The 14381-nt window shown below is 37.7% G+C and overlaps 1 protein-coding gene across 6 annotated transcripts; it reads left to right on the top strand.

Moving 5' to 3' along the window:
• The first annotated feature begins 4292 nt into the window (after window positions 1-4292).
• TIMMDC1 (translocase of inner mitochondrial membrane domain containing 1) lies at window positions 4293-13664 on the top strand. 6 transcript variants are annotated; one of them, XR_011558971.1, is made up of 8 exons: window positions 4315-4546; window positions 4760-4925; window positions 5443-5531; window positions 6596-6696; window positions 8529-8607; window positions 9797-9907; window positions 11462-13535; window positions 13597-13664. XR_011558971.1 is itself a non-coding variant. In XM_070750228.1 (7 exons), the coding sequence occupies exons 1-7, from the start codon at window positions 4377-4379 to the stop codon at window positions 11535-11537; spliced, it is 825 nt and encodes a 274-aa protein (XP_070606329.1). In that variant the 5' UTR covers window positions 4293-4376; the 3' UTR covers window positions 11538-11711. The 6 variants fall into 6 exon arrangements, 4 of the variants coding, with proteins under 4 accessions (XP_070606329.1, XP_070606327.1, XP_070606326.1 ...); XR_011558972.1 differs by having other exon boundaries at window positions 4317-4546; window positions 6629-6696; XM_070750228.1 differs by lacking the exon at window positions 13597-13664 and having other exon boundaries at window positions 4293-4546; window positions 9764-9907; window positions 11462-11711.
• Window positions 13665-14381: the final 717 nt, after the last annotated feature.

Below are 14381 nucleotides of genomic sequence, written 5' to 3'. Positions count from 1 at the left end.
GACCAGGACTCACTGCTCACAGTCACTCATGCCCTCATCACCTCGAGGTTCGACTACTGTAATGCTCTCTGCATGCGGCTACCTTTGAAAAGTGTTTGGAAACTTCATATCGTGCAGAATGCAGCTGCAAGAGCAATCATGGGCTTCCCCAGGTATGCCCATGTTACACCAACACTCTGCAGTCTGCATTGGTTGCCGATCAATTTCCGGTCACAATTCAAAGTGTTGGTTATGACCTATAAAGCCCTTCATGGCATCGGACCAGAATATCTCCGGGACCGCCTTCTGCTGCACGAATCCCAGCGACCGGTTAGGTCCCACAGAGTTAGCCTTCTCCGGGTCCCGTCGACTAAATGTCATTTGGCGGGACCCAGGAGAAGAGCCTTCTCTGTGGCGGCCCCGACCCTCTGGAACCAGCTCCCCCCAGATATCAGAGTTGCCCCCACCCTCCTGTCTTTCGCAAGCTCCTTAAAACCCACCTCTGTCGTCAGGCATGGGGGAATTGAAATTTTTTCCCTTCCCCCTAGGCTTATAGAATTTATACATGGTATGCTTGTTTGTATGATTGGTCTCTTAAATTGGGGTTTTTTAGATTATTTTTTTAATATTAGATTTGTTACATTGTCTTTTTTATTGTTGTTAGCCGCCCCGAGTCTTCGGAGAGGGGCGGCATACAAATCTAATAAATAAATAAAATAAATAAAGATTGTTACCCACAGGGAGGCTTTTAAGGGTCACCGCCTGCAGTTTGGCATTGATGTGGCTCCAGGTCTTCCCTTACTTCAATGATGTCCTAATTTCAGCCGCAAGTCATCCACAACTAATTGATCATCTTAGGCAAGTTCTTAACAAGCTACAACAGTCTGGCTCAAACTCAAAAAGTTGAAGTGCAAGATAGGGGCCCCCAGAGTAGAGGTGTTGGGATTTCTTATTCATGTAAAAGGCATTCAACCTACAGCATCTAAAGTGGAGGTAATTGCAAAGGCACTAATCCCCACTTGCAAGGCTGAATTGTAGGTTTACTTGATTAGTTAATTATTGTCATTATATGTATATACACAGTATACCCATACAACAAAATTCACATAACACCCAAAGACCAGGCCCAACACACATAACAATCCCCAAAACGTACCCCCACCCATCACAAATTCCCCACCCTGAATGACCCAAACGTCCACACAACAGACCAAGAGGTGACCTTTTGTTAAATGCAATTTTAGCTCTGGGATAAAAACTATTCAGAAAGCATATGGTCTGAGTTTTAATTGTTCTGTATCTTCTGCCAGAAGGCAACAGTCCAAAAAAGATTGTAAGCAGGATGAGAAGAGTCTCTGAGAATGTTATGCGGCTTCCTAAAACGACGAGATGCGAAGATATCGTCCAAGGCCAATAGCTGGAGCTCAATGATATTCTGGGCAATGTTACTAATTCTCTGTAGAGCTTTTTTGTCCCCTGCAGAGCTACTTTCTTGGGTTTCCTTAATGTTTACAGTATATTCCTTCCTCATAAAGCCACTGTAGCCGAACCGCTGCACCAGTTGCTTAACAGCAAAACCCCTTGGGTGTGGGGCAGGGCGCAGTCCTCAGCTTTCAATGCTATTAAGGGTCTCCTTACTTGAGATGCTATGCTTGTTCAGTACAGCGACAGCGCTCCCCTCACATTGGCTAGTGATGCTTCTCCTTATGGTATCAGGGCTGTCCTCAGCCTTACCAAATGGGACAAACGCCCCTATTACTTTTTTCTCTAGAACGCTTTCCTCTACAGAGAGAAATTACAGTCAATTAAATAAAGACACTCTGGCTGTTATCATTGCTGTAAAATGATTTCATCACTATATCTATGGCCAATTTTTCCAACTAATCACTGATCACAAGACTTTATTGGGCTGGTGACTGGCAAACAGTTGACAGAAAGTTGCCTGTTGCCAGTTCCTGTTATATTTTATTTTATTGATTGATTGATTGATTGATTGGATTTATTTGCCGCCCCTCTCCGAGAACTCGGGCCATCTTACTACATATAAAAGGAAACAATAGAATATAGTAGGCTAAATCCAATTAATTCAAACTAAGTAAACTAGTCTAAAATCCCCAATTATATTAAAAATGAATCATACCCACTCAGATAACAACCATACATAATATTTGTTGGCCCGGGTGGTAAGATCTAATCACCCCAAGCCTGGCAGCATAGATGAGTCTTTAGACTCTTGCGGAAGGCGAGGAGGGTGGGGGTAGTAAGGATTTCTGGGTGGAGCTGATTCCAGAGGGTTGGGGCCCCCGCAGAGAAGGCCCTAGGCCCTGCCAAGCGACATTGTCTAGTTGATGGGACCTGGACAAGGCCAACTCTGTGGGACTAACTGGTTGCTGGGACTCATAGCGGTCCCGCACGTAATCTGGCCCGATGCCATATAGGTCATTACCAACACTTTGAATTGTGTCCAGAAACTAATCGGCAGCCAGTGCAGTCTGCGGAGTTTTGGAGAAACATGGGCGCATGCCTAGGAAGGCCCATGACTGCTCATGCGTTCACAGTTGTTCCCCTAATAAAGGAAGTTAATACTATGACAACTTGATTCAGTCTCTGATCTTTCATTCTCCCGAACAGAGCACAACAAATTTTGAAGGATGCACTACAGTAAGCCCTCACCTATCGCTGGTGTTACGTTCCAGACCCGGCCGTGATAGGTGAAATCCGCGATGGGGAATTTATCGACTGATAGTACTTATTTAAGTATTTATATTGTAATTGTTTGGTAAGTTTTCATTGTTTTAAGTGTTTATAAACCCTTCCCACACAGTATTTATTTTAGATACAGTATTTAAATACAGTATTTACAATTTTAGATATATTTTTTTTGAAAAACCTGCCGATCGACTTCCTCAGAAACCCGCGAACCAGCGAAGATCCGCGAATGATTTTTCTCATTAATATTTCTTGAAAACCCGCGATGAAGTGAAGCCGCAGTAGGTGAAGCGCGATATAGGGAGGGACTACTGTACTTGATCGAGGCGCATGCTGCTATCTACCTGTATTGGAATGGGATTAAGAATCAAAACATGTTTAAACTTTTTCAACACAATCCTCACAAATTGTTTAACCACGGATCTTTATCCATTGAGTCTTGTTTAACCATTGAAGGACATTCTGGATTCCCGTCTCAGAGATGTGGAGGTGGAAAATGCAGTGTCAAACCAGTAACAGAAATGTAACCAGTAGAACCCGTAGACCTCAGAGAAAATTGAAAGGTGAGAAGAAATGCCACTGCAGGAATCACACATGCAAGGAGGGAGTTCCAGGGTGTTGGACAGAAAGAAGTTTGAAAGGCTATGAAGAAAGACCTGGCTGATGGGGAAAGGAATAATGAAGTACATTTAGTTTTGCTTCCTCCACCCCCCATTTTAAAAAATAGAGATAAAATAATGACGTCTTTCTAAATGCAGGCAGATAGAAAGGGGAGAGGGGGAGGCAAGAGAGAGAAAGGAGGATGGAAGGACTTTCATCGTCATTGTGTTTTTTTTTAAGTCAGTGCGGGAACCCTGTTATTTCTAAAGGTGAAAAAACAATTGCAGAAAAAACAATTGCTGCCAACTTGCCTTCCATTGAAGACCTGAATACTGCAGGAGTCAAAAAGAGGGCTGTGAAAATATTGACTGACCCCTCGCATCCTGGACATAAACTGTTTCAAATCCTACCCTCAAAATGTCACTACAGAGCACTGCACACCAAGACAACTAGACACAAAAACATTTTTTCCCTGAAAGCCATCACTCTGCTACACAAATAATTTTATTTTTATTTATGTATTTGTCAAACAATTATAGGATGGTAATTTGTACAAATAAAACATTAGATAAGTAATGATAAAAGGTAACGATAGAAGACAATAGAACAGTAGGACCTCAACATTGGCAAATTATTTACTAAGTCTGCACTACTATTACTACTAGTCTTTTCTCATCATTCCTATCACCCATTTCCTCCCACTTATGATTATATGACTGCAACTTGTTGCTTGTATCCTTAAGATTTTTAATTAATATTGATTGTTTCCTCACTGCTTATTTGACTTCAATAATCATTAAGTGTTGTACCTCATGATTCTTGACAAATGTATCTTTTTCTTTTATGTACACTGAGAGCATGTGCACCAATGACAAACTCCTTGTGCGTCCAAACACATTTGGCCAATAAAGAATTCTATAAAAAAGAGGAAAAAATACCGCTCCCTTCTCATGCGTCGGTTCTTTTCCCAAGCTTCGCGGGCGCGAAGAAGGCGCGCTACGTCCTCCAAGACGACAGGGCGGCGCTCTTTTCTGTTCAAGGTGTTTAAACGCTTAGAAGGGAAACTCTCGCGAAGACTTTCCGGGCAAATGCCGGCAAATATGGAGCGCTTAGACAAGAGGACAGCACGCCCGCTGCAAGGGATAGATGAAGAAAGCGCCGCGGTCCCCGAGCCTGTCGGAGGGCTGGAGGGCTCGCCACCTTGCCTGCAGACCCCGGACTCGGGTTGGGAACGACTTCGAGAGCTCTTTCGGCGGAAGTGAGTGCATAGCCCAGAAGAGCCTTAAGCCTTGGAGCTCCTGTGGGGAGCGGGAGGGAAGGTGTATAATTCAAGGACGAAAGCTTTTTTCCCCGAAATCAGCCCCCAACCTCGCCCTTCCATGCATATCCCAGCAATTATTATTACAAAGGACGCGGGTAGTTTAATAAAACAATTTCTGAATACGTTTCCTGAAACATTTAATTTTTGCAGTGAACGACAGGAATACTCAGAAGAATTTATCTATATCGCTAAAGCAACATTTACAGCGTGGCTCGCTGGCTATGTCTGTGGCGGTTTACCTGGATATGTAAATGCTAAAAAACAGTACATTGAGAAATCTGGAGGAGAAATGTACTATAATCGGCTGGATGCTGTGGTAGGGACACGTACCTTTGACAAAAATGGAATACACATTTAAGTGTAAACCTTGAAATAATTTTTGTTACTTGCTGCCTTGTATATGAGAAACAAAAATTATAAATCGCGCACCACAGAGGGACATTTTATGTAATCTATTTTCACTGACAACATTTTTGAATGAAATACTGTATTGCAAATCACTTATTCAAAGAATACATTCTTTTAAATGTTAAATATGTATATTTAGTAAATATATTAATGTATACCTTACTTGCGTCTTAGTTTATGGTATTAAATTCAATCCACAGTCAATTAGCAGTTTAACTGTTTTTTATTGATCAGGTAATGTTATGTAACATCTAGTAATGAAAGTTTGAATGACTATACATTCCTTTTGCAAAACAGACAACCAGAAAGTTGTGTAAGGAATTTATGAAGCTTTTGTGTGATTTCTGTTATCACGCTTTAAGTTCACATTAGTAAAGGATATAGAATGCCTTAACATCATATAATTTTGCTTGCTTTCTCCAAAGCAATCTATGCAACATATAGCAACCAGGGGATTCATCCGATATGGTTGGCGGTGGGGCTGGAGAGTTGCTGCTTTTGTGGCAATATTCAAGTAAGTGTATTTTTTCTTACCTATGGGTGATGAGCAGGAGGGTGTGTGTCCATGATACATGATCCTACAATTCAACAATAATCTACAGTTCTAGGATAATAATATAATTTTGGAACCTAGATGCAAAATGGTTATTGTGCCCCTTCTACTGTTTCTGCATTTCTAATTCTCTTTATTTTCCCAGTAGCATATTTTTGTACTCAAATATACTATTGAGGAAAATAAAATTAAAATATAACTAAGAACAAAGTAAAAGTCAGGGGTTGGTTATGTATTCTGCTTCCAAAAAGAATGGTATAATAGTTCCCTTCCCCCAAAAATAAGATTGTCAAAATCAAGATAAATTTTTAAAAGTGTTACTTTGTTATAACATAATGGCAATTATGCGTGTCCAGATCTTAAGATAACAAGTATCATATACACACAAATCGAATGAAGGGAGGCAGAATCTTTAAGGAAGGAAGGAAGAATGAATCTTCCTTCATTCAGGAGGAACTGACAATTTTGGAAATCTGGGTTTGTATAGTATTAGTTAATATATAACCTTTTTTCTACCTAATATTTCTTTGAAACAGGATCATTTTAAGTCCAATGTTTCTTTTTGGAAATAGAAATGCAATGCATTATTAAACAATAAAACCATCATTATTAAAACTTAATATTCTTATCTCATTTTGCTAAATTACTTCAAATCCACAAAGTAGAACTTCACATTCATTATCTCAAATAAGATCTACATTATATATGAATTGCTCTGGGTAGATATTCATGAAGAAGAAAAATACAGTTATTATATTTTGTGAATTATGCTTCAAGCCATAAATATGTTCACTGAGAAATAGATTTTTTAAATTGATAATGAATGTTGATGTGAAACATTTCACATGTTGTGTGTGTGTGTGTGTATGTATATGTATGCATGTATCTATATATTGGCTTGTTATTTTTCTAGCTAAATATATATATATATATATTTCATTCCATTTAAAAACATATGTATTTTATTTGCAAATTACAAAAATACCTAGCTAGAAAAATAACAAGCCAATGTTTTGATTTTTCAGGATTTCTTGTTCTTATTATTTCTCTCCTTACAGCACAGTGAATACTGGCTTGTCTGTATATCGTGATAAAAGTACCCTTGGTCACTATACCATTGCCGGAGGTAAGACTGTTGATTAGAGGAAATTAATACTAGAGTTATTTTTTGATCTGTGTTATTTTTTGAATAATTCAGACATGCAAAAATATATATATATATATATATCATATAGATCTTGAACTAAATGTTCTGTGTGTATAAAGTGGCTGTTTTGAAACTGCAGCAACCCTTTGATATAGAAAGGCTCTGTTGAATTTCTACTAAAATTTCCTTAAAAAAATCCTGGTAACTAATCAGATAAAACAAATATTTTATTGTGGCCTTCTCCATAATCTTTTTTTCCAGCTTGAATTGCGCAAGCATCCTGTAATAGTTTATATGCTGAAATGAATTATATTTTTTTACTTACTGCTTTGTAAATTGAAGAAACATTGCTTCCAGGCAGTGGTGGGCCCGACCCTAAACGGTGGGGAAGGCAGTTCCAATAGCGGCAATGTAGCGCGTAGCCTAGCTACGGTGGTGATGCCGGGTGTGCATGCGCCACCGGCGATTCCCCAGACCTATGTCTGCCTTCCCCTGCCGCAAGCCCTTCCTTCCTGCACTGCGAGCGCTGCCTTCCCCTACTGCGAGCGCTGCCTTCCCCCGCTGTGAATGCTACCTTCCCCTGCCGCAAACCCCTCGCTTGCCTGTCGGGCCGGCTCCCCCCCACTGCCAGCCCTCGCAATGGCTCCCCACCTGCACTGCCGCCGTTCGCCCCAAGAATGAGAGGTGAGCGAGGCGAATGGCAGCAAATGGGCAGTGGGGGGGGGCAAACGGCGGCAGGCAGCAGCAAGCAGGCACTTATTTTTTGCCCATTTCTGGATTCCGCATTCGCAGAAGCGAAAAAACCCAGAAAGTGTGCTTGCACGCGCACGCACTCAAGGGGGGGGAGAAGAGGGGTGCGCTCCTGGTCCGTTTCGGTACAGGCCGGGAATGGTAGCCTGCCCCTGCTTCCAGGTATTACTGACACCACCTTTAAACTTCCAAAATTACTCATTATAACTTTAATACTGGATGCTGAAAAACCACAAATCCTCCATACTATTATTGCTGTCATCACACAGGCACATACACAGTATAGCAGAAGATATCATGAGATATTAGAGTTTTCCTTCCATTTTTTTTCCACTTAACCTCAGTTACAGTAATGAACTGAGTTGAAATTTAGGCTTGTTTATTATTTCTGCTGTGTATCTATTGAACCCAGAATTTTCCTAATACAGAATGAAGCATCAAATTGATCTTGGAATCTGCATATAATACGTCTGGAGGAAAGTACTATTATCCTTTTCACCCAAATGAGGGCTGCTAGCCGTTGGAGACAATTTTTTACAGTTAGTAGTTGTAATATGGGAAATAATATAAGCAGAGAAAAACTTGGAAATAGTATAATCATTTTTGCTACATAAACATTGTACAAATTTTAAAAAGAATCTTGATAGAAACTCCATGTTCTTTTTAATTCATGTCTACACTGTTGAATTATATACTGAGATAGGACACCCATATGTGTGCCAATATTCTAATATTTCTTCCATACACATCCAACTCTAGACAGATACAACCCCCCCCTACACATACCCCGGGGGCGGGGGAGAGAGAGAGAGACTAAAGATATACATACAGCCTTACAGACGTGTATGGGAGCATACTATCCATGCCTTAAGTGTTTGTTGCAAAAGATATTGCCTTGTTTAGTGAAAAGTAGATATTTGGCGTTGAATGTATGATGTGTACTGCTTTGGAATTACATTTCACTAGACTAGATGATGATAAGCAGGAAGTGGAAATGATTTAATAGGCACCTTAGAGTACTGAGATTGAACTTGCTTTGTCTGATTGCATTTTATTTCTAGCTTGTACCGGCAGCTTGTTCAGAGTAAACTTGGGCTTGAGAGGTCTGATTGGCGGCAGTGTTGTCGGAGGAATCTTGGGGTAGGTGGCTCAAAAAGTGCACACACGTTAAACTATAGCAGTTATTGTATTGCTACCTTTCAGTTGATTTATTTTGATGACATCTAAACTTTCATGTAACAATTTGCTGAATTTTGCAAAAAAAAATATAAATCTTTGTTTTTCATAAATATTCTGGCATAACTTGTTTCTCTTTTTTGCAGGCTTTTGTAGAGTTTTAAAAAATACCTTAAGCAATCTCATTAAATAATTTTTTTTCTATCAATGTTAAAATAAATAGTAGTGTAAATTGTATTTTAAATAGCATCAAGCATACTCATTTTTAAAGTAGATGATCCATTGGCCATTCATTTGATACAGCCTATTATTATTATTAATAATAATAATAATAATAATAATAATAATTAAAGGTGTATGCTGCCCCTCTCCGCAGACTTGGACTTTTAGCTTAGAAAGTTCATTATTTAATGGGATAGTCTCAATATTTTAAGTGGAGATTTGGGAAAAATAGACAATTTCAACCATGTAAGCTACTGTCCATTTCCTCAGAAGTTTCTGGTGCCTCTATTATTCTTTTCATGATGGAAGAATAAACAAAGCTGCTGTGTTTCTGTCACATGTACCTTAAAATAGTTGTAAGTTTTAGCTCTTCTGTTTCCTGGTGAACCTGTAATCTTTTAGAAAGCCCACATGAGTGTAACCCTTAGGTAATATAATACTTTTACATAGTAAAAGAAACTAAATATGAAATTCAACAATTAGACTTGGGCTAAAAACCACTGCAAAATCTGTAGTTTATATTTTGATGAAGAAGCTGCTACAGTATAACTCAAAATCAAAACAATTTAATAGTGTGGTTTTGAACATGGTTAGTTGGACCTTTGTTTTCATTTTATTGATTCACTGACATTGTGGAGGAAGAAATTTAAAAACCTACATTCTTGAGTGCTTTCACTTGAAAAATTAGGATAGAAGCTATCTTTTATGATTGGAGACTACCAATCTTTTAATATGTTATAACAAAATAACAGTTATATTTCATCCTGAATAATAAACGTATGCCTAGTAATTTCTTTGCTTATTTAAAATACTGTATATGAAGATGATTTGATTTTTGCTAGCAATTATGTCTTAACCTTTCATTATTATAATTCCTGCTTGGTTGTGCCCCACGTAGCTACATTTATTTCCTGTGGGTGTTTTTTGGCAGTGGCTCTATGGGAATATTACTAATGGGACTGCAAAAAGTCACTGGAGAAACTTTTATTGAGAGAAAGAAAAGGAGGAAAAGTGAGCTACATGCATTAAAGATCGCAGAGTGGTAAGAAACCAGAGTTATTCTTTTATATAAGAAAAAACTGAGTCTCAGTCTGCATAACTCAGAGGTCCTTGCTACTTCCATAATAATGTGACTTGATATTTGTATGCAGGCAGGTAACATCACTTTATTAAAGAATTTATATATTTTGACTCCTGCGGCTCCAATTATTCAGGTGATTAAAAATATTTTACAAAGTAAATTATGGCAAACCATTTGTTTGTCCTTGATGGAATTAAGCATAGGTATTATAATATTAACAACTTATATAAGGCAGTTACTCTTTGAAGTGAGGTAAGTATTCTTGATGGTTAACATTAAGTGATACAGCAGGCAGTAGAAATAAACAGCCTAATAGTTTTATCCAGTGATTCTCAACCTTGGCTTGAGTTGAAGACATGTGGACTTCAACTCCCAGTATTCCCCAGCCAGCCATGGGAAATTCCTGGAGTTGAAGTCCATACATCGTAAGACCAGTTTTTGGCAACCTTGGCAAGTTTATCAGTTCAGATAGTTTAACGATAGTCAATGGTTTAACATGTTAATTCCTACTTGGGTCCAGAATTTCCATCACTAAATGGTTGTTAGGAAAAATATAATGACTGTATTGCTTAGTGATGGTAGCTCCAGTAATCTCAGTTGTGTGTTTTGGTGAGGACTGCACTTCTGAGGACCTCATGCTTCTCTGCCAAACTACCATCACTTCAACTCCCCATCCCAATCTCCAGCCATCTCTATCTTCCTCTGCCACCCCAGGCGATCTTTGTTGCCTTCTTCCTTCTGTTGCTGACTTGTGCCCAGAAGGCAGATGCTGGCCTTTCACAAGGTTTTCCTGAGGCCTCCCTCACATCATTCAAGAAACCATATGATATCTCCATAGTGTCTTGCAAAGTTGAACAAAATCCCTGGGCGGCCTCAGAGTGCGTCAGCAGCTATGCATTCCTTGGCTAGGCATGTCAAATAGTATTACAGTGTTCCTTCGATTTCCACGGGGGATGCGTTCTGAGACCGCCCGCGAAAGTCAAATTTCCGCGAAGTAGAGATGCGGAAGTAAATACACTATTTTTGGCTATGAACAGTATCTCAAGCCTTCCCTTAACACTTTAAACCCCTAGATTGCAATTTCCCATTCCCTTAGCAACCATTTAGATTATTACTCACCATGTTTATTTATTAAAGTTTATTTAAAAAAATGTTTTTTTAAAGGCAGACGAAAGTTTAGCGATGACATATGATGTCATCAGGCGGGGAAAAACATGGTATGGGGGAAAAAACCACAAAGTATTTTTAAATTAATATTTTTGAAAAACCGTGGTATAGACATTTCGCAAAGTTCGAACCTGCGAAAATCGAGGGAACACTGTACTGGTATCTACAATTTTAAAAGTGGGTTGTCTGGGAGCGAAATTTACTCTTCATATTGAGTTCTGTGTGGAAAGATTGGCTTTTTTGGAGACAGCTTTTAAATTATCTTCTAATATTAGACATTATAAAGGTTATATATGTACAATATATTTATTATTATCCATTAATATTGAAGCCTTTTTCTTGATTTAGGGAAGCCATTCTCGAGAACTCTGAAGATATTTCAGAAGGAACAGATAATAACCTACAGGAAAAAGAGGGCAGATAATCTCGGAAATTCAAGATTAACAATGGACTAGAAGCCCTTGGTTGGACAGGGAGAAGTTTGAATGCCTCTGGACACATGATCAAATATGTGCAAGTGACAACAGAAATCCCTTTTTGTCAAAAACAGTAACTTTCATTTTTTTAAAAATAAAGAAATAAAGATGTATAAAAATAATTCCTGGGAATATTCATATAAAACACCAATTCTTAGTAGTAGTATTACTGCTCTGTTAACTATAAAAATCAGTAAATATATTTGAAAAACTGTGGCTTTTGTTCAGTTTGGAGCCCATAATGTAAAAGAAGTTTGAAACACTTCTCCTCAATATGTACCTTATATTAAATCCTTATTGTAATCCAGTACCTCACATTCTCAATACTTCTTTCTAGACGGAGTTGTCTCAAACTCCTTTATTTCATAGTGCCACTCCCCTGCCACCAGTGATAATGAGCTGAGTTTATTCTATTCGTTCAGATATAACTTGGGAAATAATTATATGCTATGAATTAATGTTAGGAAAAGAAAATATTTCTATGTCCAAGCAATCTCATCCAGCTGTTTTGACTTTCTTTCTGGCAAACAATCATGAGATGAAGGTGAATTTAAAAAACCCAATTTCTCTCAAATATGTAAATTGGTACTAGCATCTAATTAATACATCAATTGATTTTTTTGGTCATAAATATGGCAAGGAATGAAACTACATACCACAGTGAATGATTACGTGAATTAGTTCATGAATTATGGTTGTTAAGTTTGTTCTTCAAGCCTATTTCAACTGATGGAATCATATTTTATTTGCAAGATAATAATTTCAAACATGTTTTCAGAAATAATGTATAAAAATTGTAGAACTGTTCTATTATTTGCATTGCAATATAAAAGTCAACTATTTGTATACATTACACTGAGGAACAGAACTAAATCACTTTATATTTCCTATATAATTTATAAGATGTTTTTGAAGATTTTTGTCTCAACACAGGTTTTAGTCAAGTGCTATTTCCAATACAGTATTTAAGAAGCTTAATGTGAAAATGGGAGAAAAGGTACTAGAAAATATTAGGAGCAGCATAACAATGCATTTTTAAAAGAAGGTTGCAGGAAAATCTAGATAATTCAGATGAAGTGACTGATGGAAAAGGTTGCATTATATTACAGCTTTGTAAGAAGAAATGTTCCCTTTATTAACCAGTGCTTTGCAGATGCAAATGTAGATAACATTGCTTATTAGAAATCTTTAATATAATGCAACCTTTTACATCAACAATTTCATCTGAATTATCTAGATTTTCCTGCAACCCTCTTCCAAGACTGCAATTTTATGCTGTTTGCTTTTTTGAAATCAAGAAAATTGTGGATTTCAAAAAAGTAGCAGTAAATAATAATGAGCATTCTATCTGCATTTTGTAATATATGGATGACCTCCATTCCATAAAGAAAAATAGATATTTATAAGCATGCATATACATATATTAATCACACAATATATATTTGTTATACATTATTTTTGTGTGTATGTCAATCACATGCACATACCCTATAGTATGATTGGCACCTTACAGATATAATATGTATACACACATGCTTATAAATTGATGCTTTTCTATAAATATTTAATTGTTTCATTTTCACAGTGAAGTAAACTTGATGAAAATGAAATCTGTGGCAGTGGGGGGGGGGGTGGTTTTATGCACACATTGCTTACCCAAATGCAGCTTTGCGCACTCACCCACTGTTTGGATGGCCCAGTTGTTAAGGTGCCAGGCCACAGACCAGGGGTTGGAGACTCCTGAATTATTTTATACTTTACAGATATATAATTGTATAAAATGGGAGAAGGTTCCACCATGAACTGCCTAAAACTGAGTAGAATTGAATAAGAACTTTTTGTCAGAAAAAAAGTCAGTGTCTCCTGATTTGAATTGTCAAAAGTGTTGGTTGGATGAGACTAAAGGGAAGTATAAAAGCTTAATGGAAAGAAAATTATGAGAAATAGTTGACTATTCAAAGGCAAAACCTTTGATAAAGTATCTACAGTGAGATGTGAAATCAAGAGACATTTTCAAATGAAACTGGAATGTGGTATTTGTTACAACTCACCTGAATTAAAGTGTAATAATTAGTGTCTTGAGTATGTTCACATTTTTACTTTTTATCCTATCCTATTCTCAACTTAATATTCTTTCTCTATCTCTTCCTTTAAATTATTTTTATATCCACCCATCCCACAACAATGACTGGCTAGCACACAGGGTTTAAAAACAGTAACTACCACTGATAACCTATGATGCCTAAGATAAACATCTCTCTCCAACAAATTCAAGACAATTTATCCAGCACTTGCCTAGAATAGTTCTTATATCAGTGCTGCAAAAATTCTCATAAGTATTCCTTAGCAGAAGATAACAGATTACCATATTAGGATATTAGTTGGCACTCTCCCCCTAACAAAGTTAAGGGCAAAGAAATAACAGTTCACTCCCATTATTAGGTAGGCAATAAACACTGTTACCTGTGTTCATTTGAGTTTACTCTTCATTTTTCTCCAGTATTATTCTGAAATTCTGAAAACCAGCTGGCTTTTTGCAACCCATGTCCATAGATACGCCAATCACTACCATCTAAGACAGTTTAGCATTTTCTAATTTTGTTGCATATTTTATCTCATTAAAATCCTATAGCTTAATCCTGAGGTACACATATATTCGACACAAAAATATGTAACCCTTCCCTGGTGCAGAGCTGAAGGGATTGGATACTGTAGCCTAGAGGATAATTCTCTGCCTTACAAGGCAAAGGTTGCAGGTTCAAGTCCCAGTGGGTATGGCTAGCTGATGAGGC

Source organism: Erythrolamprus reginae, chromosome 4 (genome assembly GCF_031021105.1).
Source record: "Erythrolamprus reginae isolate rEryReg1 chromosome 4, rEryReg1.hap1, whole genome shotgun sequence".
NCBI lineage: Eukaryota > Metazoa > Chordata > Lepidosauria > Squamata > Dipsadidae > Erythrolamprus > Erythrolamprus reginae.
The sequence above is the reverse complement of the archived record's forward strand: the minus strand, read 5'-3'. Positions and strand labels throughout refer to the sequence as shown.

Bases quoted from the DNA above. Each gene is read 5' to 3' on its own strand.
- TIMMDC1 (XM_070750228.1), top strand. From the start codon at position 4,377: ATGCCGGCAAATATGGAGCGCTTAGACAAGAGGACAGCACGCCCGCTG. The intron at 6,697-8,528 runs GTAAGACTGTTG...TTTTATTTCTAG, and splicing joins TCACTATACCATTGCCGGAG to CTTGTACCGGCAGCTTGTTC. The intron at 9,908-11,461 runs GTAAGAAACCAG...TTCTTGATTTAG, and splicing joins GCATTAAAGATCGCAGAGTG to GGAAGCCATTCTCGAGAACT.